This window comes from Ornithodoros turicata, chromosome 1 (assembly GCF_037126465.1).
Source record: "Ornithodoros turicata isolate Travis chromosome 1, ASM3712646v1, whole genome shotgun sequence".
In the NCBI taxonomy this organism is placed as follows: domain Eukaryota; kingdom Metazoa; phylum Arthropoda; class Arachnida; order Ixodida; family Argasidae; genus Ornithodoros; species Ornithodoros turicata.
In genome coordinates this window covers 36153919-36175215 of record NC_088201.1, presented here as the reverse complement: position 1 = coordinate 36175215, position 21297 = coordinate 36153919, and the positions used below count along the sequence as shown (strand labels likewise).

The 21297-nt window shown below is 44.9% G+C and overlaps 1 protein-coding gene across 1 annotated transcript in view; it reads right to left on the bottom strand.

The window, feature by feature from the left end:
• Nucleotides 1–21297, bottom strand: part of LOC135378000 (calbindin-32-like) — a 206780-nt gene that overhangs the window by 18404 nt on the left and 167079 nt on the right. Inside the window, exons 4-6 of the mRNA XM_064610797.1 lie at nt 11768–11854; nt 4465–4521; nt 1295–1375 (exon numbers count right to left, since the gene is read on the bottom strand). Of these exons, the coding sequence (XP_064466867.1) occupies nt 1295–1375; nt 4465–4521; nt 11768–11854 (225 nt within the window). The remainder of the gene's footprint in view (nt 1–1294; nt 1376–4464; nt 4522–11767; nt 11855–21297) is intronic.

The window sequence follows — 21297 nt, the reverse complement described above, 5'->3', positions numbered from 1 at the left end:
GTAAACTGATCTCGAGATTGATTGATTGACTGAAAAATAAAAAAAATATGTAGGTGTCAGTTTCGACAAAATCGGGACAGGCTACTCAGGCCCAGTGCTGCTATTTCCGTAGCCTCTATTGAAGACTGTGAAGAGGAGTAGCGTTCCACTCCTAGAGTGGAAAACCTCCCCACTTCATCGTCAGAATATAATTGAGGGGCCAGTACGCGACGTCCGACCACATCGGTTGCAAAACTAGTACAAAACTAGGCTCGCTTTGTTGTCCCCACATACTCACAGAAGATGATTTATCACCTGTGTTATTCACGAACGCCTCCTTGGATTTTTGCCTAAATGCCTCCAGGACCATCTGTTTTGTACGACCATTGGGACTCACTGGCAAGCAAGCACAGTTTCCACATGGGCACGACATCTTTCTGTTGCCATCATGCAGCGTTCATCGCTTTTTCCTGTTCGCTGCATATAGCAACCTCTGCGTTCAGCATAATGCTACATCGCGGTGCAGGATGATTAACGAGCATTTCGGTGTGAATGCATCTATGAGTAACTTGGTGCGCTCTTAGCAACGGGTAGTGGGAAAGTATTCTGTTAGTGCATTAGTGAACACTAAGAGTTCTACGTGCTAATCGATTATAATGTCCACTAGAACGTACCTAGTATTTAGTAATGTGCAAAATCGCAAACAAATGATCAGCACCGCTGTGTTTCTGAGTGTAGTCAGTCATTGTTTCAGCTAGCGCAAGATTGCGACAGCGCTCATACTAGGTATGGTGCCTTCTAGTTTGAAAATCTACCGCATGACACATTATTCTATAGTTGCTCATCGTGTTAATTAACGACTGAAAACCCATTAAATTTTACTCGTATTCAAAAATCGAGAGCAATCAAAGGGACTGCCTAGCTCGTAACAGAAACTGACGCCTCGTCTTGGTTCAGTAAAGAAAACGAAATGCGAGACGTTTTCAACATTATTTATCGAGGCTGTAACTCCGTGTACTTAGTACATTTTCCGTTGTACCTTTTCGGCGCCAGTGATACAAAATACGGGATAACTTATTGAAATAAGCATTCTAGCACCGTTTGGATATCGAGGAACATCACAAGATACAAAAAGTAGGAGCAGCCAGCTAACTATATCTAGTTTTTGCTTTCACTACGTGAAAATTTGAATGATTTTGTTGATCTCTACGTCGTAGTGCAAAATCCATTACTGAGCGGGCTTAACGGAACAATAAGATATATCTGATCTCTGCGTCTTCATACAAACCACCTATTCAACTGTCACCACGCTCACCAGGGTATCAGTGTATTCAATAAGTTTGTCCTCTTCGATGCTGTCCTTTTTGGCTTCACGGAGCAAATCTTTGAGGAAGTTCTGCAAGAAATGCACAGTATTACTAATCTAGTTTACGGCAGCCAATACAAGGAAAACGACAAAAAGTTGCTCAGGAGGAGAAACACAGAAGGCATCTATAGCGTTGGCACGGAGACACTTGCTGCAGCCAAGACGGAATCGATGTGCTAATCGCGCATTTATTGCGTTGGGTGATGGCAAGAAATGATATGGTATCAGAACAGTAAAGTAGCGCGCCGACGAGGCAAGTCTTTTTTTGCTCCATGGCGGAGAACGCACGTTTCATTGGTCGATCCGGAGCGAATTCGCGATAGCTTTACAGGGCTTAGCTTTTACAACGATAGCTCTGTAAGTAAGTATTATCTCAAGAAAAAAAAAAAGAGAAAGGAAGAAGGAAAACAGTCTTGGAGCAGGGTGGCTGCCACTACAGGCGCCTGCAGCTCCATGTCATTTTGGTAGGACTCTGTCTTAAAGACGTGGCGAAGGTGTTAAAAGCAGAAGTGTACGCCGCTTTTAGGAAGGGCCCACTAGCATCAACAGCCGCGTAGGTCCATCCGTAACAGCTGTGGAGAGAGAATAGAAGGAAGAAGTTAGAATGGCATCGAAACAAGAGCGCTCTTCCTGGAGGCTCGAACTCCTCCTCTGAAGACTCGCTTCCGCCTGCTGACTGTGCCCACTTTTCTGTCCCAGTGCCAGAATTCGATAATTGAGAGCAATAATAATTTCCTCGGAGATCTCAGTGTTTGTTTGAACAGACAATGGAGGTCGAGAAATACACCGCAAGTAGGTATTGCGCAGCAACTATTGGCGTCACTTCAGACGTCCCTTGCCAATGTGGTCCCAATCCAACCCCTTCTGGCAATAGTGGCAATGGTGCAAATTGTCGACATTTCTCAACTGGATGCGAAGACTCTCCCCTTGACCTCCCTCCGGGCAACATCGAAATACCATCTGCAACGCTCTCAGATCATGTGGTAGTTTAACTGAGTGTGCCACAAGAACGGGCTGGTGTTGGTATTTTCGAGGTCTGGGCCAACCAAATCCGCGAATCTTCGAATCCTAGACAGGGATTCGGGAATCCGAATCCCAGCCGAAAACGGCCAATCGAATCTTTCGAATCCACCAACCACGTTTGTTTGTTTCTTTTTAAAAATGGCGCCTCCGGGGTCCGCGGAAAGCCTGATTGGCCGGGCCGTGGCACGCCAAAATCACGGCATAAAGCTCCGACATTACAAGTTTAAAAGTAACATGGTTTTGCTTTTGATTGTTTCTTAGTTTTATGAAAACAATTGAGACTCGAGAGTTTACGTAATTCCTGTAGTCGATGAACAACACGTTAAATAAATTACATTTAAGAAGATAAATATATATGGGTATTTTTTCTCCTAAAAGTTAACTATTACTTAATTTGTTGTTCATTAAACGAAGATATCAAATTCTTTTCAGTATAGAAATGTTTTTTTCCCTGGCTTTTTAAACACTTTTTGAACGAAAGGATTCGAAAGATTCGAGATCCGTAAGGGATTCGCAGAACCTTTCTTGGATTCGGATTCGGAAAATTCTAGATTCGTCCCATCTCTAGTATTTTCTTTCCTGAACTAGACTACCAGTTCCCTATGCGCCTTCCTGATTTTACACTGCCACATACGAAAGTGATTTTCTTGCTACGGTTTCGGCTGTTAGGAGAGTCCCCTTCCTCTTTTAGAAAGGTCCTGATTCTGTCGGACTCCCTGTCAGGTATTTCAACAATGCGTCAGGCATGTTCTTTTCTCTTTTATTATCTTTGTTCTGCCGCATATAACTGATATTGTTCTTACGCGGATCCCCGGGCATCGTGGACTGCTACCTAACGAAATGGCTGACAGCTTGACGAAAATGTCTGTAAGGGGAGATTCTCGATGTTTCACCGATCATTGCGGAGGTTCTGCGCGCCAGATATGAGCGCTTTCTTGCCCTCTCCAGATTACTTTTACCCACCGCCTCGGATATGAACATCGCACTATAAGTGGCAGCCGAGCTACTGCACCTCCCGCCAGCATAATGTCTACTTAATGCTTAGATGCCTAGCTCCACCTTTAAATTATCACCTTCATCGTTCAGGAGGTTACTCATCCTTGATCATTTCTTGCTCCAGAGTTCCCTTTATGACTGCCTCCGTCAGACCTGCATATACACGCCTTTAATCCGGCTGGATTTTTTCTTGCTTCGCTGGGAATAGCAAGCCGCCGTAGCGCAAGCTAACCTTTCTCTTCCTTTTTTTTAATAATTAACATATACCCCCCCCCCCCTCCCCGGCTGGGAGCTACTGTGTCGCTACCGTCATTATTATCATTTGGAGCGACCCATAACGGGAGGTGGTGCAGTTTTGTTGCCGATGGCATTCTATATGTCACTCCCTCCGCTTTTAGCTTTTTCCAAAGAGTGCAGATGATGCTCTCCCATGCTTAGAATGCTGTTTTATACATGCATATCACGAGCCCTGGCTAACCTGCCTTTGCGGATAAAGGAAAATGGATGAGGAGGAGAAGGAGGAGGGAAGAAGGAGAAGAAAAAGAAAGAGAGAAAGGAAAAGGAAAAGAAGAAGAAGAGGGAGAAGGAGAAGAAAAAGAAAAAGAAGAAGGAAAAGAAAAAGAAGAAGGAAAAGAAAAGAAAAAGAAGAAGGAAAAGAAAAAGAAAAAGAAGCAGAAGAAAAGGAGGAAGAAGAAAAAGAGAAGGAAGAGAAAGAAGAAAAAGAAGAAGGAAGAAGAAAAAAAAAGAAAGAAAAAGAAGTGCGGGCCCCCAAGAACAGGGTCGGAAGATGACCCTATGAAGCTACGCATGTAAAGGAGTCTCGCAGAATGCAAAAAGACGCAGCCAATTTTTTGTTTGTTTTTCGTTTGTTTTTGTTTGTTTGTTTTTGTTTGTTCCATGTCATCGAGACCTTGCGAACTGTCGATGTAGAGGTAATCAATCTATTTTGTTCTTGCGTCAGTTGTCAGTTACATTCGTTAGTTTTGCTTTCCCTGCAAGCTTCCGTCTAGATCTCGTATATTCTGCTGGGACTCGAATAGGTCCGCAGTATTGGAATAACTAATAGCTCTCTATGTAAATGAAGATACCTCAAATCTTACCTTGAGCTCATCCGCTTCGATGTATCCACTTCCGTCTGTGTCATACTCTCTCCATATCTAAGAGAAGGAAACATATTCTTGAAGCATACACAAGTAAAACGTGAACGGGCTAGCACCTTAGCACCTGTACCGTGTGATGTTAGCTGTAACATTTCTGTGTCTGGACGAAACGTTTCAATCCCAGTTCCATTACTCGAAACATAATAGCGAGCAATCTATTTCACAAAAAGGATCTGTACTTATCGTGTTGCTCGCTTTTCTTTGCATCAGCTGCGTGCAGCTCACTCCTTCTAAGTGCTTGATTGGTCATATCTTTCACTTAATAGAGTTACCCCAGAACTACGCCATTGTCCCGTGATCTGCGCACTGGTGGGCAATACAAACACACGTGGTCACATACGCCAGAACATGGTAATAGTTCCAAGGGTGGCCGGCACCCACCACCGGGACGCTTCAGTCGCTGCAATGTTTACATAACACGGGGAGCTCTATTCGCAATTATTCGTATTTGCAGCTTCAAAACAAATGTAAGTCAGCGTTTTTCAGTCTTAACTAGACGTTAGTGCAATGCAAAATTTTGTACAAAATGCATAATATGCTGCCAGAAGTTCAGGACAGAGTGTTTTGTATTATCCTTTGCAGCCCGGAGCCAACACAATCATTAAAAAGAACAGTGCCAGCACTTTTTATTTTCTAGCATGCTATGCTATTCAATTGTATCCATGGGAAATTCTGCCACAGAGGGCCATCCAAAAAAAATTCAGATTAAGACATCTGATGAAAATGTGTGTGTCATTATACCGAATAGCGCGAAAGGTTTTGATGTGTGCAATTTGTTTCCCAGAAAAAAACTCACATAAACATAGCTCCGCGCCTTCACCCTTAACTCGCCACTCCAGCTATAACGAGGATGAGGAGGTATGATGGCACGTCACCGATGACGGCATAAGGAGACTCGTTCTGGTTTGCCGATCAGTGGGGGTCAGCGCATTGTTCCTTTGCCGCCGTAAACCTGTTTTGCCAGTTTTCCCGGAGAATTGGGGATACAAGGAGCGCCCGAAGCATTACCGAGCAAGGAGAAAGGCTTTATCAGAACCCCGAACAGCCGAGCAGCAGACGACAGCGGAGTAGCAGACAACATTTTTCTAGGCCAATCAGCGAGCGTTCTCCTTATAGCGTCAGCGCGAGGTTCCAGGCAGATCACAGGCTGATACTGCTCTTCACCACCGTTGCGCACGGTCGCTTTTTGCGGCATATTTTAAATTCAGTTTCTGCGATAATTATGATTCTGTGATGTAAATTACTTCGCATGGTGCATTTTACTGGCAAACTTAACAGTTTTATAAGAAGAAAACTGGGTGTTAAAAATGACTTCTGTGCTACTTTAAAGGGCACGGACGAAGGATCCGATAGAGATAGAAAAGTTTGCTGCAATTTGGTGAGAAAAGCTGCAAACGGGAAGTACAAGGTTAGAAGAAAGTAGAAGAAGGAAGAAAGCCCTACAAAAGGCGAACTGAACGTAGAAGTATCGAGGAAGCAAAATGTATTTCTTAGTTCCAATTACTGAAATGTCTCAATTGGTAAAATTTACTACGAGCACCAGGTAGGACAAAAAAAAAAAAAAAAAACTGCATAGGTTCTCCAGTGGCAACATTTGAGTTGCAAAGCGTATAGGGCAGTGGCGCCCGAGAGCTTCAGCTGTAAGCTTCAGAAGTAATAGCCTTTGTCACGCGGACAGTCTTAACCGCGGTTACGCTTAACCGCCGTTACCCGACCAAACCGCGGTTATCGTGAACCACGGTTTGTTGTTGCTACACGTTTTAGCAGTGACCACGTGATTGTGACACAAGGGCCAGGTATATTTTGATTACGCTGTGTATATCATGAAAAGAAAAGAGCATAATGACAATTAAAAAGCTTAGCAATCATTAAATACACGGTACGCGCATGATTATTTCCGGGATATGCCATTACACGCGTATTGACGTCGGGAGATCGGAATCGCGTGTGTCAACAAGCCATTGCTAGTTCGCTGTTGTGTGTGTTTTGTCTTTCGTGTTTTTAGCGCTTTTAATCAAGTCGCCTGTAAAGCGTGCTTTCACTGCACTGGCGTAAAGTATGCAGGTGAAGCTACTAAGCAGTGTGCCTCTTCTCGGCTCTCTTAGCGAGCAGACGTAACGATAAAGCAGGAACTCTGAGACACGGACGATATGAACAACACAAAACGATTTCTCGGCGTGGATTTGCGAGCCCGCACTTATATATATATATAATCTCAGGAGAGGAGGGTGTGCGCACCAGGTTGATGAAGAAACCACACCCGCTTGTCTGCACCCTTTCCCTTCTGCAGATGCTGTTGTAATGATGTCGTAATGTTGTTCTAATGACGAAAATGGAGTAATGGATTGTGATAACTCGGCAAGTCCTACAAAACGCAAGAAAACTTCGCTATTCGAGCCAGGCAGGAAAAAGTTACCGTGAAAGTGAAAAAAAAAAAAAAAAAAGGCAATAATACTAAAAAATAATTTCAAGCATTTGGCTTTCAGTTGCGCGACAGAGTCGCGTATACTAGAGTCACTAAATAAGCTACGGTTCGCTAAATAAGCGTAGCTTATTTAGTGACTCTAGCGTATACAGTACGGTTCGAATGACAAAAGTATCGTTTTTCTTCTTCTTTTTTTCACCGCCAATCTTGTCTGACGTTCCTCCAAACTATAGCTTACGGCGCCTGACGACGGTACGCCTTCTGCATCAATCAGTAGGTAACGAAACGTACCATGTCTGTCGATGTCCTTTCTGTTCTAGCCATGAAACTGCGCAGCACGCTTTTCATGAGTGTCTCGTTCCCGACGTTTTGTGGCACACAGTTGAGGAGCTGTATGGGGTTCCACGGATTCGCTGGGGCACCATTCAAACGCTCCTTCAACCCCCCGTTCCAATCCGGGATAGACGACAGTTCATTCTCTTAGCCGTAGAGATAAATTACCAAGTGTGGATTGCGCGCTGCATAGCAGTACACGGCGGTCGCGCTCGGGGGACGTCACACGTTCTAAGCCTCGTTCGAGCGGGTGTTCGCAGAGTCTTACAGAGGGAGAGAGCAGTCCTCGGTGCTATGGAGTTCGGAAGACGCTGGCTAACTTCGTCTGTGCTATTCGAAGAAACGCATGGAAGGTACGTTGTTCATTACTAAGCGTTACTTTCTTTCGTGCCGTTATCCCGTACGCAACTCTCCGCAGTCTTGGTCTGTTGCATGGCGACGACAAGCACGAACAGCAATCCTTAACGTGACGTGATTTCACAAGCAGGAGTTGGCATTGCACTAGTTCTAGTTTTAGTCCTAGCTTGTTGAGATAGTTATATGGGAGCCAGTCCTTGTGACTGGTCTTCCGCCTCGATGCCAATACACAGTCTGTCGTTGTGAAAGACGTGATGTGATAGAAGAAGAAAAAATAATGGAATGGAAGAAAGTGGAACGCATCCTGCTGCATTACTTGATCTACCAGGGCATCCTTATATCCGACCTTGTCGATTGAACGGAATGTCAGTCATTCAGGATCGTAAAGGGCCTCTCCGCCTGCCAAACCAAAAATAGTTTCGTGCAAAAAGGGTTCGAGCTTCGTACACATTGCTGGATTGACAGGTAGGGCACCACATTTTGAACGCATATTAAGCTAATGCGCCGTATACAGTCCAGTCACATTAACGGTTTGCGTAGTTTTGTAGGGCTCTACGAATATTGTGATTTTTCGAACACCGAAGTGAACACGGAACTATGTTTTGGAATTTCGAAACGAAGAAACGTCTCTGCCAAATCTAACATATACTATTTGAATAGTTTCGAAGCTACACCGGTGAGCCCGAAAACGCTACAAGAGACGCGTTATTTTAAATGAGCTGGTAGCGTGAAGTTGCGAAAAGAAATTACAACGTGAATGTGGAAATTACAACGTGTGGGACACCTTGCGTGTGTCCCATCGCCTGCGTGTAACATAGGCCGCCCTGCTTAAGTCTGCCTAAGTGGGTAGAGAGCCGCACGTGCTCCCTGGGTACGATCACACAAATCGTGTTCTGATGTCGAGTGGGGGGGGGGGGGTAATGATAAGATTGATATAAGATATGATATAAGATTTATTAAGAAAAAGAAAAGGTGTGCCAGACAAAGGTCGGCTTGCTATTCAAAAAAGAAGAAGAAGAGAAGGAGGCTGATGTCGGGGCTGATGGTTGTTGCCTATCGGGAATCGCCTCGAAACACGTACACCAGACCTTATGGTTAATTCAATATAATACAGCCTTTGGTCAGCAATGTTATTAAAGTGGGTATTCACGTACAGAGTTGACGGTAGCTTTTTTGGTTACATTCGTTCGAGAAAGAAATTATTATAAACACTGTAAGAGGGCTACCATGTTCTCTCGTTTCAACAACATTTCACCTGGCATCTCGCCATGTACCGTGAAAGCAAGGAGTGGGGCACTTACGTATATACAATACTAAGTGACGAAAACAAAAACACCAGCAGGCGCTTGCGAGGTGGCGTGAGTTGAAGGCACTACCTAGTACAACGGATCGCGCTCTCGTTAGTCTTGCGATATTTGCTAATCGTCGCCTCCGATCGCTCCAGAGCGCTCTGGCGAAACGCTTTGTGTTCGGCTGAAAAAAAAAAAAAAAAAGTGCTCTGATTACACACGACTGGTGCTTTTGCGGTACATTTGACTGTGGGCGCTTCCGTTGAGAAGCCTTACCGCGCCGGTGTGGCTGCTTTGATCACTTCCATATTCTTTTCTTCGACGAAAACCGGAAATCACGTTTGGTTACATATTCGCCGTTTCTCTGACCCGAGGACGGTTGCCGCGTCCGGGTTGTGCGAGCTCGGATTTGAGAACAGAAGAGAATTCACGCGCTCTGACTCAGAGAATCGGTGCGACCAGTCGCAGATACCATTATTGTATAACCTGGTTACTGGATTTAAGACCTGCGTTGGAGACCTTCTCCCGCACTAATCACTAATGTGACTAACGCAAGACTGCAGTATCAGCCCCGTAATTTCGTTACCGACAGGGCCAGTAATTTTTTAGCACGAGTAATTTAGATGTTTGACGTTGACTAACGCTTGTATAAGACGTACGTTTCACTCACATAGATTTAGAGAGGAATAAAACAGGGCGAACACGATGGGAGAGGATGAATCTGAGTTATTTGGATTTTGAAAACGATGTTCGTGATGATAATGACGGTATCGACTACGATGACTGTGCAGCTTTATCGGTTCCGAAGGGGTTAATCTGTCGTACAACGGGTGATATCAAGTGTGATTTGAGGCAGTGAAAAAATACACCAGTCGCTGGTGACCAGGGAAATTCGGCATCCTTATAGAAGTGTCTTTGGGTGAACAGCAGAAACGTGCAGCATGTGCTTTCTATATGCCGCATTCTTAAAACAGAAACACGCTCCAACTATAATCTCGACTGACATCGTTCTCTCCCCTGAATTGTTGGAAACAAGAGGCGTATGCCTTTGTACTTCTGCGGCTATGTTGATTGTCAGAAACTATGCCCAGTACTTTCCACAAATCAGGAGCGATAACGCTATCCTGTTGATCCAATGGTTGGTCTTCAGCGTATTATGTGGTGAAGTTCTGTTTTAAGAGTGCACGTGATAATATGGAATATAATGGAAGAAACATCAAGCTTTCCGATACCATCGACGACATTCTCGCGCAAAAGGACAGTGACACAACACCGGGTGTCTCGTTTCAGTTGTCACCACAGACAGGAAGGCGGAATTGTTCCTCCACAGTTCCAAGTTGTGAAAGCAATCGCCAGGCAACTTCTGTACCAGATACCTATCAGGTGTACCTGATACAGGTGTACCCGATCATCAGGTGTGCCAGGTGACGACGCAAACTGAAACGACTCCGTAAGGAACCTAGCCGATATTTGCCTCACAGCGTCCCAGGAACACGCGGGAACAACTCTCAGACAGGACAGCCGGGATTCGAACCCGGGTCACTTCGTAGCTGAGTTAAGGCCTGGTCACTTCGTAGCCTCGGCCTGGAACCCGATCATCGAAGCCACTGAGCCACGGGAGCTGGTCTTATCACTGAGCTGCGGTCATTTTTGGTAAAATGGTTTTAACTGCCGTGATCGATCGACGCGGGGCATAATTAGGACGGTGAGGAGTAGGACGTACCATACACAGATCCGGATATTGCTGGTTTCACAAAGCCAAGGATTTTCCAAGGGCTCCTACACCCCTAACGGGGTATCCCGAAATCGTTAAGGATCCACATGTTCAAAATCCCAAATAGGCACAGTCTAATACCGTCACTGCCAAGAACACGCGCGGGGACCTGTAGTCAACAAACTTGGACTAACCTACCATAAACTAACCAACGTCGCTTCGTCTTGTCTTGCCCCAGCGCGTTCGCCCTGAGAGACCGTGGCCTAACCATCGCTAATATGTGCACGTCATTGGCTAAAACGACCTCAACGGACATCGAAAACACACGAAGCCGACATGTTGCTCTTTGATACTTGAAACACGGTCGCTCTCAGACCTCGCGGATATGAGCTTTGATATTGCACTTTCGCATATTGGTAGTGTGGATTTTGAGATCTGGGTTTCTGGACTATGGGATATCGTGGCATAACCCCCTAACGCCCCCTCCCTCCCCCCCCCCCCCCAAAAAAAAAACCTGCCAAAAAGGCTAAAAAGCCCTAGAAGCCAGCAGATACGGGTGTCACCCACTCGCCACCACTGCCGCGGCATTTAAACGCGAGACGAAAATCCTGCGGAAATCCCTGCACAAAGCTTCGAAGTATAGGCGCGCGAACTTCAACTAGACGATAAATAAAGGAAACACGCCCGTGTGCCGTATGACGCGAAAAAGAACTCGCTTTATGTTACCGCCTGTGTATCGGGTGCCGTGTACATCCGCTTTGGGGATTCAATTGTCAGTCGAGAAACAAAGAAGCCCGTCGCTGGTCTGTTTAGACTTTCTTTGCTTTCTTGACGCAGAGTGTATCACAATCCCACACACTCATTTCTCCTTCCCTGGCTGGCTGACACGAAGCACTCACTGTATACAGCGACATCGATATACTGTGGTACCGGGTTCTCTTTCACCATTACGCCGCCCATATCTTTTCTATACGTTCCGGCAACACTAGACTGGAACGAGTGATAGGTACTAAGTATTGGATATTGCGCTTCGTTTCTGCTATTGACACAAGTTTCCATGGTCCTCTCAGGTTTCTTTTTGTCTGTGAAACTCCAATATGAACTTCGCTTTTAGTGTGCACTTACCTTCATGAACTCGACACTGGATTCCAAGGGATTATCAAATCTGAACAACAGCAGGAAGCTTTCCTCCAGCGGCAACAACTGGGCCAACTGCAAGATATAAAATATTTTTTTCTTAGCTTCTATTCGAGGGGTGGGCAGTAATACTCATACTTTGTATTATAATACAAATACACGATACTTGCTAAAAATCAGTATTATAATACTAATAAGTGACACATTGATTCTGAGGTTTTATAATAATATTGATACTTCTATGTGTTATGTATGTAATGCTAATAGTAATACGTTAATACCCAACCCGCAGGTGATCGGGAGACGAGTTCATTTTCTCCTCTTTTTTTTTCCTTACAAACAAACAAAAAAGCAAAATCTGAAATATACAGAAGCGGTGTACTACTTGACACAGCCATTCTCCAATCACATTTTATTTTAGGGAAATGATAGGTACATTGTTCGTGACCACACATTTGTTGTTTGTGGGACACGGGTTTGGGAAAATTAGTGCGACGGTGACTCTGTTGGTAGGACTTACGACCAAATACTCGAAAGCATTACAGGAATAGTATTATAATTAGAGCTGTGCGAATATCAAAATTTCGAAATTGAAGCGAATATGAGTATCTCACGGACAGTGCGAATCGAATTCGAAAAGACCAATTCGAATATTTGGCATATCTCACTTTGGAAAATTGTGTAACTTTGTGCCCATTGGGGAACTGCTGTTCCTAATGGGGGAGCCTACAGCGTTTGAGTCAGAATAAAATATAAGAAAAAGAAGCCCATTTGCTTCAGGTATTGGAACACACATTACATAGCTGGATATGCATCCTTTGGTTTATTTGTTTCCATTTGTACTTTCGCTACGTTTTAGAAACTGTCGCTATGTTACGTATGAAGCTGTGGAAGTTGTGAATACATTTAGCACCTATAATGCCCATTGTATAATACTAGTAGGACCTATAATGACCGGTTGAGGAGACAGAGGCGCACTCCTCAAATTCCAAAACAAACTGATTTATCGCAGGCTGGTGGCCAGCCACGAAAACGAAGGGCGTGGCACGAGGACATGGCTGCCTCATCGTCGTCCCAGTAGCCTGGGCGCCACACGGAGGTGGAGGTGGTGGTGGTGGTGGTGAAAGGGCTCGCCGTTGTCGGCCTCACAGGGGTGGGCAACGTCACGACTGACGCCTTGGGAAATGTGCGCCCTGGGCCGACTTCCAAGGGAACTGTGTCGACTGTGTTGAAATCATCTGAGGAAAACCCAGGAAAAACCCCAGACAGCACAGCCGGCACTGGGATTCGTACCTGGGTACCTCCCAGTCTCGACGTGACATGGCCGTATAATGACCGATAATGTCTAAGCACAGAAAACCTTCCGATAACTTGTGTGTGTGTGGGTGGGGGATAGCCTTTGTATGTACATGTGGGCTGATTGAAGCTCTCCGCGAATGAAGTGTTTGCAGACAAGAAATAGCCGCTCACTTAACTACGATGTGGCTGACACATGTCCGATGTGAAATATATGCTTTCCATGCCTTCAAAAGCTTTCTGTAACTCTTTTTTATTTTTATTTTTTTTGCGACTGGCCTAAAGGACTCACTGTGATCCCGACAGCGCCCTCAGACATCCCACCATCACGATCAGGATCGCCATCGCCACTCCGATCATCTCTCATCATCGTCATCACTCATATTAGACCCCCTAGCTATGGCGTAGCGTTCCACTCGTACAGTGGAAAACCTCCCCACTTCATCGTCAAAATATAATTGTTGTTGTTGTTGTGTAACTCTTTTTGTAACCTCTTCATTCGCTTCGATATAGCAACCCGGGAGAGCGCTGTTCTTCAAGGTAGAGTGTAATCCGGGACAGCTCCAGTTCACGAAAGCCGCTACAGATAACGGTTGGTGGTTGATAGCAATCGTTTTTGCAACTTTAGCGGGTCCGGCGGCTTTTCTTCACACACGATCAGTCTGCGTTGCAGTTTCGGTTGTCTCCAGCGGATTTCTTTGCGCTTGGAAGTAGCCCATTCGATGTCACCATACCCTCTACCAACATCGCGATAGTGCGAGAAAAGGAAATCACTCGTCAATGTTACATACTAATGATATCTTCGACTGGCACTACCAATGCTCTAGCCAGAGCGCTCCGAACTGGAGGAAGAAAGAAGATGGAAGAAAGAGACAACTGCCGAAGCTGGTTGTCAGAGCGCTCCGTTTTGACCAATCGAAGATAGAGCGCTCTCTGCAGAGCGCTCTATACAGCAATCGGTGGCTGCCAGTCGAAGATGCCATGTCTGCCATTCCTGCCATTCATTCCTCCGGCCTCTCGACCAGCCTCTAAGGCCCCCTTTTGTGTGTGCGTGCACGCAGTTTTTCTGTTTTTCTTTTTTTAAAGGAATAGCAAGTCGGCCTACGCCTGACTAACCTTTCCTCCCTTTCTTTTTTCAATAAACATATTCCCCACATCAGTACGCTACGCTCCCGCTTTCGGTTTACAAACCACTAAGCAAGTTCGCATGACGCCGTTGACGGCGAGATTGACTCGAGACGCCTCGTTGATCGCCGCCGTCCGTAATGCGGTGATGACGATCGAGCAGATTACGTTTCGTGTCGACATAAAATCCATCGCGTCGCTACTCCTATTGCACAACACGTTTCAATACACGCGAATTTTCGCGGCTGCCTCGGTTCTCGCTCACAATGCTGACGTGAAAGCGCGCCAACGAAGCTACTACACTACGTTACAGAAATATTCGAAAACTGCGAACACTGAAAATTGCCTGCGAGTACAGTTCGAATAGAATTTCAAGTTTCGAATAGTCGCACAGCTCTAATTATAATACAAAATATTACTGGCCACCCCTGTTGTGTTCGTTTTCTGTCACTGCAGATGCTTCGTAAAATACGTGCCGTGTCTTTTGGGCGCTTTCTTACAACCACGTAGTCTGAAAATGGTATGCGAAAGTTTATAGCGAGGAATGAACACTTTATGAACACTCTTGTGCTTTATGGCACAAGAGCAGCTAAGGCCAAATAGCCCTGATAGGCGAAAACGACAGTGTATTACAGATTGAGGGTGTCTCAAAATGTGTCTGATTAAGTGACTGTCTTTGGCTAAACTTTGCTCGCTATTCCGCAACACATGCCGTGTAGAGACACGGAGCGGGAAGACGCCGATGCCAAGAGACGATCGCACAGCACGTATGATGACGTCACCAACTTCTTCGAAAGTGATTTGTGTGAAAGCTTCAAAAGTTATGTACTTGAAACACTTTTCTAGACACGCCTCAAGGTTCACCGGTAACACTTACGTTTCGCGCGCTGAGCTTTTGAGGAACGTTGTTTTATAACACAGAATACATATATAGTATTGAAAGCCTCCAAGAAACGAAGATCGTGAATGAAAAAACGCTATCGACGGGCAGAGCCTCGACTTACGCTCTACAACGATATCTTCAGAATATGTACAACTTTTTTTAATCTCCTCCTGTAGCTCCCTAATGACAGTTTCTCAACCATATTTATATATGTCATATTGATCACTTTTTAAGTTGGGCGATCCATGTAATGTGCTCGCAATCCATTATGTGTCTCCTATATGAGAGTACATTTATAAAGCAAATTTCTAACGGTTTGCAAACAGCTCGTTATATGTTGCTCGTTGTTAAGGAGAGCAACGTCCTCAAAATCATTGCGGAAGCAAAGCCTAAATTTCCCTCGTTTGTAGTACAGCCAACAGTGTCTTCGTCTCCCTCGTGGTCTCTGCCACTGCCCTCTATCTCCCCCGCATTCCGGGACTCAACGTTAAAAAAAAAAAAAAGAAAAAAATGAAGCGCCACCGTCAGTCATTCGCCAGATGTCATTGGACATGATGGTAAGCGTCTACGCTGAGCACACTACCGTCTACACCGTCGGGTCTTCCACACCTTTAAGTTCATCGGCCGCCTTCGTCATTTCAACGGTCCACGGTGTCTCACGGGTATCACCTGGGACATTCCACTTTCTCTAAGTCCGCAGAGCTTTACGGCATCTTGTCGTTTCTGCGGTATGCTCTGCACGAAGCTCCGCGAATGTGGGTTGTATACACAGACTCCAGGGCAGCCCTGCAGTGCATAGAGTGCATGGGTGCACGAGGTACATTGGCTCCAATTGTCACGGACATCCTCAGCGCTGCTCAGCGTCTTTGCGACGTAGGTCACTCCATCACTTTTCAGTGGATCCCAGGTCACTGTGGACCAAGCGGAAATGAAGAGGCTGACAGAGTGGCTGCTGTTGCCAGACAATGCCAGGCGGGGATACCGAATATGTTGACCCGTTGTGACAGGAGGGCATTCTTGTCGGCGATGATCCTACCAATGGCATCCCAACGATATCGCCGGGACATTACAGACAGGTCCTTGTTGAACGCCGTAGATCCAACTATGTCGTTTTCTCTCCCAGGCCGTTTGCCCCGCTGTCTCACTTCCCTTCTGCATCGACTTCGCCTCAATGTGGCCTTCACCCCGCAGTTCAGACACAGACTAGGTTATGCGTCAACCAGCTCGAGTTCCAACTGCGGCATAGTGGCAAGCATTCAACACGTCCTCATATAGACTGCCCTCTATACAGTTTAGAGAGAGCACTGCTCCAGTCCCAACTGACCCGTCTCAACAACAAACCGCTCAGCCTTGCAGCAATCTTGGGTCCTTAGTCTAACCCTGTGCAGCACCGTCAACGCCTCCACTCATTCTATGTGTTCCTGACGTCTTCTAAGCAGCTTGAACTCCTGTGACCTCAGAGCTGTTGCCATGAATGCGGAGATGTGATCTTCAAGCACTACATTTCCGGTGGCCGACCGGATGAACTACTATCCCATCAGTTACGACGCACCCACGTGTGTGATATCTCATTTGCGTCTGTCATGTGTGTGTGTGTGAGTGTGTATGCCTCATCTTTTTCATCGTCATCCCACTCATGTACTAACCCACAGGCACTGAGGTATGGTACCGCAATTGTTGCGGTGAATTACCTCATCCCATAATCACTCATGTAGTAGTTGTTGTTGTTTTCGTTATATGTTTGTCAGCAAGTCGGTTGCCGTTAAGGGAACGGCGGCGAAAAGGAACGTTTTAGTTATGCAATGATGTGCCTAAACTTGCCGATAGACAATATAGGAAATACACGATACAACACTAACACTGCCACTGACAGTGTTAGTGTTGTATCGTGTATTTCCTCCTTGTCCATCCACAACCACTTGTCCAACAACTTGACCAGATGACATTACCTGGCAGTCTGCCAGGTAATGTCATCTGGTCAAGTTGTTTATAAGGCCGGTTTCACACTAACGTTTTTCTTGTATGTGTTTTTCACGGAGCCAAAATGGACCCATTGGAACCTACGGGGCTCGGGGTTGCCCTTAGGTTCTATTTTTGAAGCAAACCAACGACAAATACGGTAGTGTGATATGGGCCCCGATTTAGGATAAGGAATTCAAACGCTACCTGACTTTCACACCATATTCTTCATCAAAGGAGCATATTAGTGAAGGTATTCTGAAAAAGCCGAGTTCTCAAGCCCAGCTATTATGTGTCATGCGTGTGAGCGAGCAGAATGATGCAAATCAAAAACGGGTGTTGAAGAGTGAAAGAGTGTTGGTAAATCGGGAAATAATGCGACGACAGTGTTCACGTTGCGTCTCTCTCTCTCATTTTTTTTTCATTTCGTCGTATTTGTCGTCACACTTTTGAAGGGATCCGCTCTAGCGGAACGCGATTCGAAAGTGGCTCGCCACATTTTCCAGCCGCACTGCCACATAGCGAGCGCTCAGAAAGTATGCGACATTTTCGCTTATACCGCGCCAGGAACAAAATAGATTGGTACCCCGTACATTTACGGACAAGAAAAGCGCTTCACAAAGAAACCATCAGAGAACGTGTAAAGTAGGTGGAAAAAATATGCTACTGTGTAAGTGTGTCGAAACAGCGTCTAAAACTACACGCTCCTTTTTGTGGGCAATCTGCATAAACGATTCTTCAGGATGTGTCAAACGGAGAAACAGTGTGTGGAAAAGCGTGTTCGCTGCACTTGTCGCGTGGTGCTTATGCCTCGTTTCTTTATATTAAATTACTGAAGTGTACGTAACCAGTAATAGAGTAAGTATCGTAAGGTAACGGAGCATAACAAGTACGTCCTCGCATACTCTGTTCATTAAAGGGGTTGCGACACTTCGTCCAAAGTTATGCCAAATAAATATCGAGGGGTTTTTTGTGTGCATCGATGCGAACCTGTATCCCAACTCTTACACACACCAAATTTGGATAATAGACGTCAAATAAATATAGGAGAATTTTATGTGCATCGATGCGAACCTGCATCCCAACTCTTACACGAAAGGTGAATGATAGACGCCAAATAAATATCGAGGAGTATGTTATGTGCATCGATGCGAACCTGCATCGCAGTTCTTACACCGAAGGTGGATAATAGACGCCGAATAAATATCGAGGAGTATTTTAAGTGCATCTATGCGAATCTGCCTTCAAACTCTTACACCAAAGGGGGATAATAGACGCCAAATAAATATCGAGGAGTGTTTTATGTGCATTGATGCGAACCTGCATCCCAACTCTTACACCAAATGTGGATAATTAATAGACGCCAAATAAATATCGGGGAGTGCTTTATGTGCATCGATGCGAACCTGCATCCCAGCTCTTACACCAAATGTGGATAATAGACGCCAAATAAATATCGAGGAGTATTTTATGTGCATCGATGCGAACCTTACTCTATTACCTTACTCTCTCAAACCCAACTCTTACACCAAAGGTGGATAATAGACGCCAAATAGATATCGAGGAGTATTTTATGTGCATCGAAGCGAACCTGCATTCCAACGCTTACACCAAAGGTGGATAATAGACGCCGAATAAATATCGAGGAGTATTTTAAGTGCATCTATGCGAATCTGACTTCAAACTCTTACACCAAAGGGGGATAATAGACGCCAAATAAATATCGAGGAGTGTTTTATGTGCATCGATGCGAACCTGCGTCCCAACTCTTACACCAAATGTGGATAATAGCCGCCAAATAAATATCGAGGAGTATTTTAAGTGCATCGATGCGAACCTGCATCCCAACTCTTACACCAAAGGGGGATAATAGACGCCAAATAAATATCGAGGAGTGTTTTATGTGCATCGATGCGAACCTGCATCCCAACTCTTACACCAAATGTGGATAATAGCCGCCAAATAAATATCGAGGAGTATTTTATGTGCATCGATGCGAACCTTACTCTCTTACCTTACTCTCTCAAACCCAACTCTTACACCAAAGGTGGATAATAGACGCCAAATAGATATCGAGGAGTATTTTATGTGCATCGAAGCGAACCTGCACTCCAACGCTTACATCAAAGGTGGATAATTAATAGACGCCAAATAAATATCGAGGAGTGTTTTATGTGCATCGATGCGAACCTGACTCTCTTACCTTACTCTCTCAAACCCAACTCTTACACCAAAGGTGGATAATAGACGCCAAATAAATATCGAGGAGTATTTTATGTGCATCTATGCGAATCTGCCTTCAAACTCTTACACCAAAGGGGGATAATAGACGCCAAATAAATATCGAGGAGTGTTTTATGTGCATCGATGCCGACCTGCATCCCAACTCTTAAACCAAATGTGGATAATAGCCGCCAAATAAATATCGAGGAGTATTTTAAGTGCATCGATGCGAACCTGCATCCCAACTCTTACACCAAAAGGGGATAATAGACGCCAAATAAATATCGAGGAGTGTTTTATGTGCATCGATGCGAACCTGCATCCCAACTCTTACACCAAATGTGGATAATAGCCGCCAAATAAATATCGAGGAGTATTTTATGTGCATCGATGCGAACCTTACTCTCTTACCTTACTCTCTCAAACCCAACTCTTACACCAAAGGTGGATAATAGACGCCAAATAGATATCGAGGAGTATTTTATGTGCATCGAAGCGAACCTGCAAACCAACGCTTACACCAAAGGTGGATAATTAATAGACGCCAAATAAATATCGAGGAGTATTTTCTGAGCATCGATGCGAACGTGCATCCCCACTCTTACACCAAAGGTGGATAATAGACGCCGAATAAATATCGAGGAGTATTTTAAGTGCATCTATGCGAATCTGCCTTCAAACTCTTACACCAAAGGGGGATAATAGACGCCAAATAAATATCGAGGAGTGTTTTATGTGCATTGATGCGAACCTGCATCCCAACTCTTACACCAAATGTGGATAATATCCGCCAAATAAATATCGAGAGTATTTTAAGTGCATCGATGCGAACCTGCATCCCAACTCTTACACCAAAGGGGGATAATAGACGCCAAATAAATGTCGAGGAGTGTTTTATGTGCATCGATGCGAACCTGCATCCCAACTCTTACACCAAATGTGGATAATAGCCGCCAAATAAACATCGAGGAGTATTTTAAGTGCATCGATGCGAACCTGCATCCCAACTCTTACACCAAAGGGGGATAGTAGACGCCAAATAAATATCGAGGAGTATTTTAACTGCATCGATGCGAACCTGCATCCCAACTCTTACACCAAAGGGGGATAATAGACGCCAAATAAATATCAAGGAGTGTTTTATGTGCATCGATGCGAACCTGCATCCCAACTCTTACACCAAATGTGGATAATAGCCGCCAAATAAATATGGAGGAGTATTTTAAGTGCATCGATGCGAACCTGCATCCCAACTCTTACACCAAAGGGGGATAATAGACGCCAAACAAATATCGAGGAGTGTTTTATGTGCATCGATGCGAACCTGCATCCCAACTCTTACACCAAATGTGGATAATAGACGCCAAATAAATATCGAGGAGTATGTTATGTGCATCGATGCAAATCTGCATTCCAACTCTTACACCAAAGGTGGGTAGGTGGTGCCGGTGGTTGTTATTATCCATCAAAGGCGGATAATAGACGCCTATAACATCGGCACCACGAATACCGAATCTCCTCCGGTTCTGACATCACTGCAGGTGTCTCCGCCAGTGAGGCAGCGCGAGAGAAGTCACATGCTTACGAGAACCAATGGGAATGGCCGGTAGCTCTCGTTCGTCCCACCTCACACTCTAAAAACAGCACTTCAGCACATAACAGGCTGAAGGCAAACTATTGCACAAAATGATACCGTTGTCACGCTTGATTTTTGAAAAGCGCGCATTTTTGTGACAATTAACACAACTACACAAGTGTTACAACGTCTAATATTCAACAATATATGGCGAACAAGACTTGTCCTCTTGTAAGGAAAGGAATCCTTAAGTCAAACACGTCATACACTCTTAAAAATGAACTTCATCGCATAGCACGCTCCTAGCCAACCATAATCTCGAATGATATCGTTATCTGCCCTGATTTGTTTAAAACGGGAGGCGTTCGCCTTTTTTTGTGACACTTATGCGGATCATAATTATCACAAAAAAGGCGTACGCCTCCCGTTTTCAACAAATCAGGACAGACAACGATA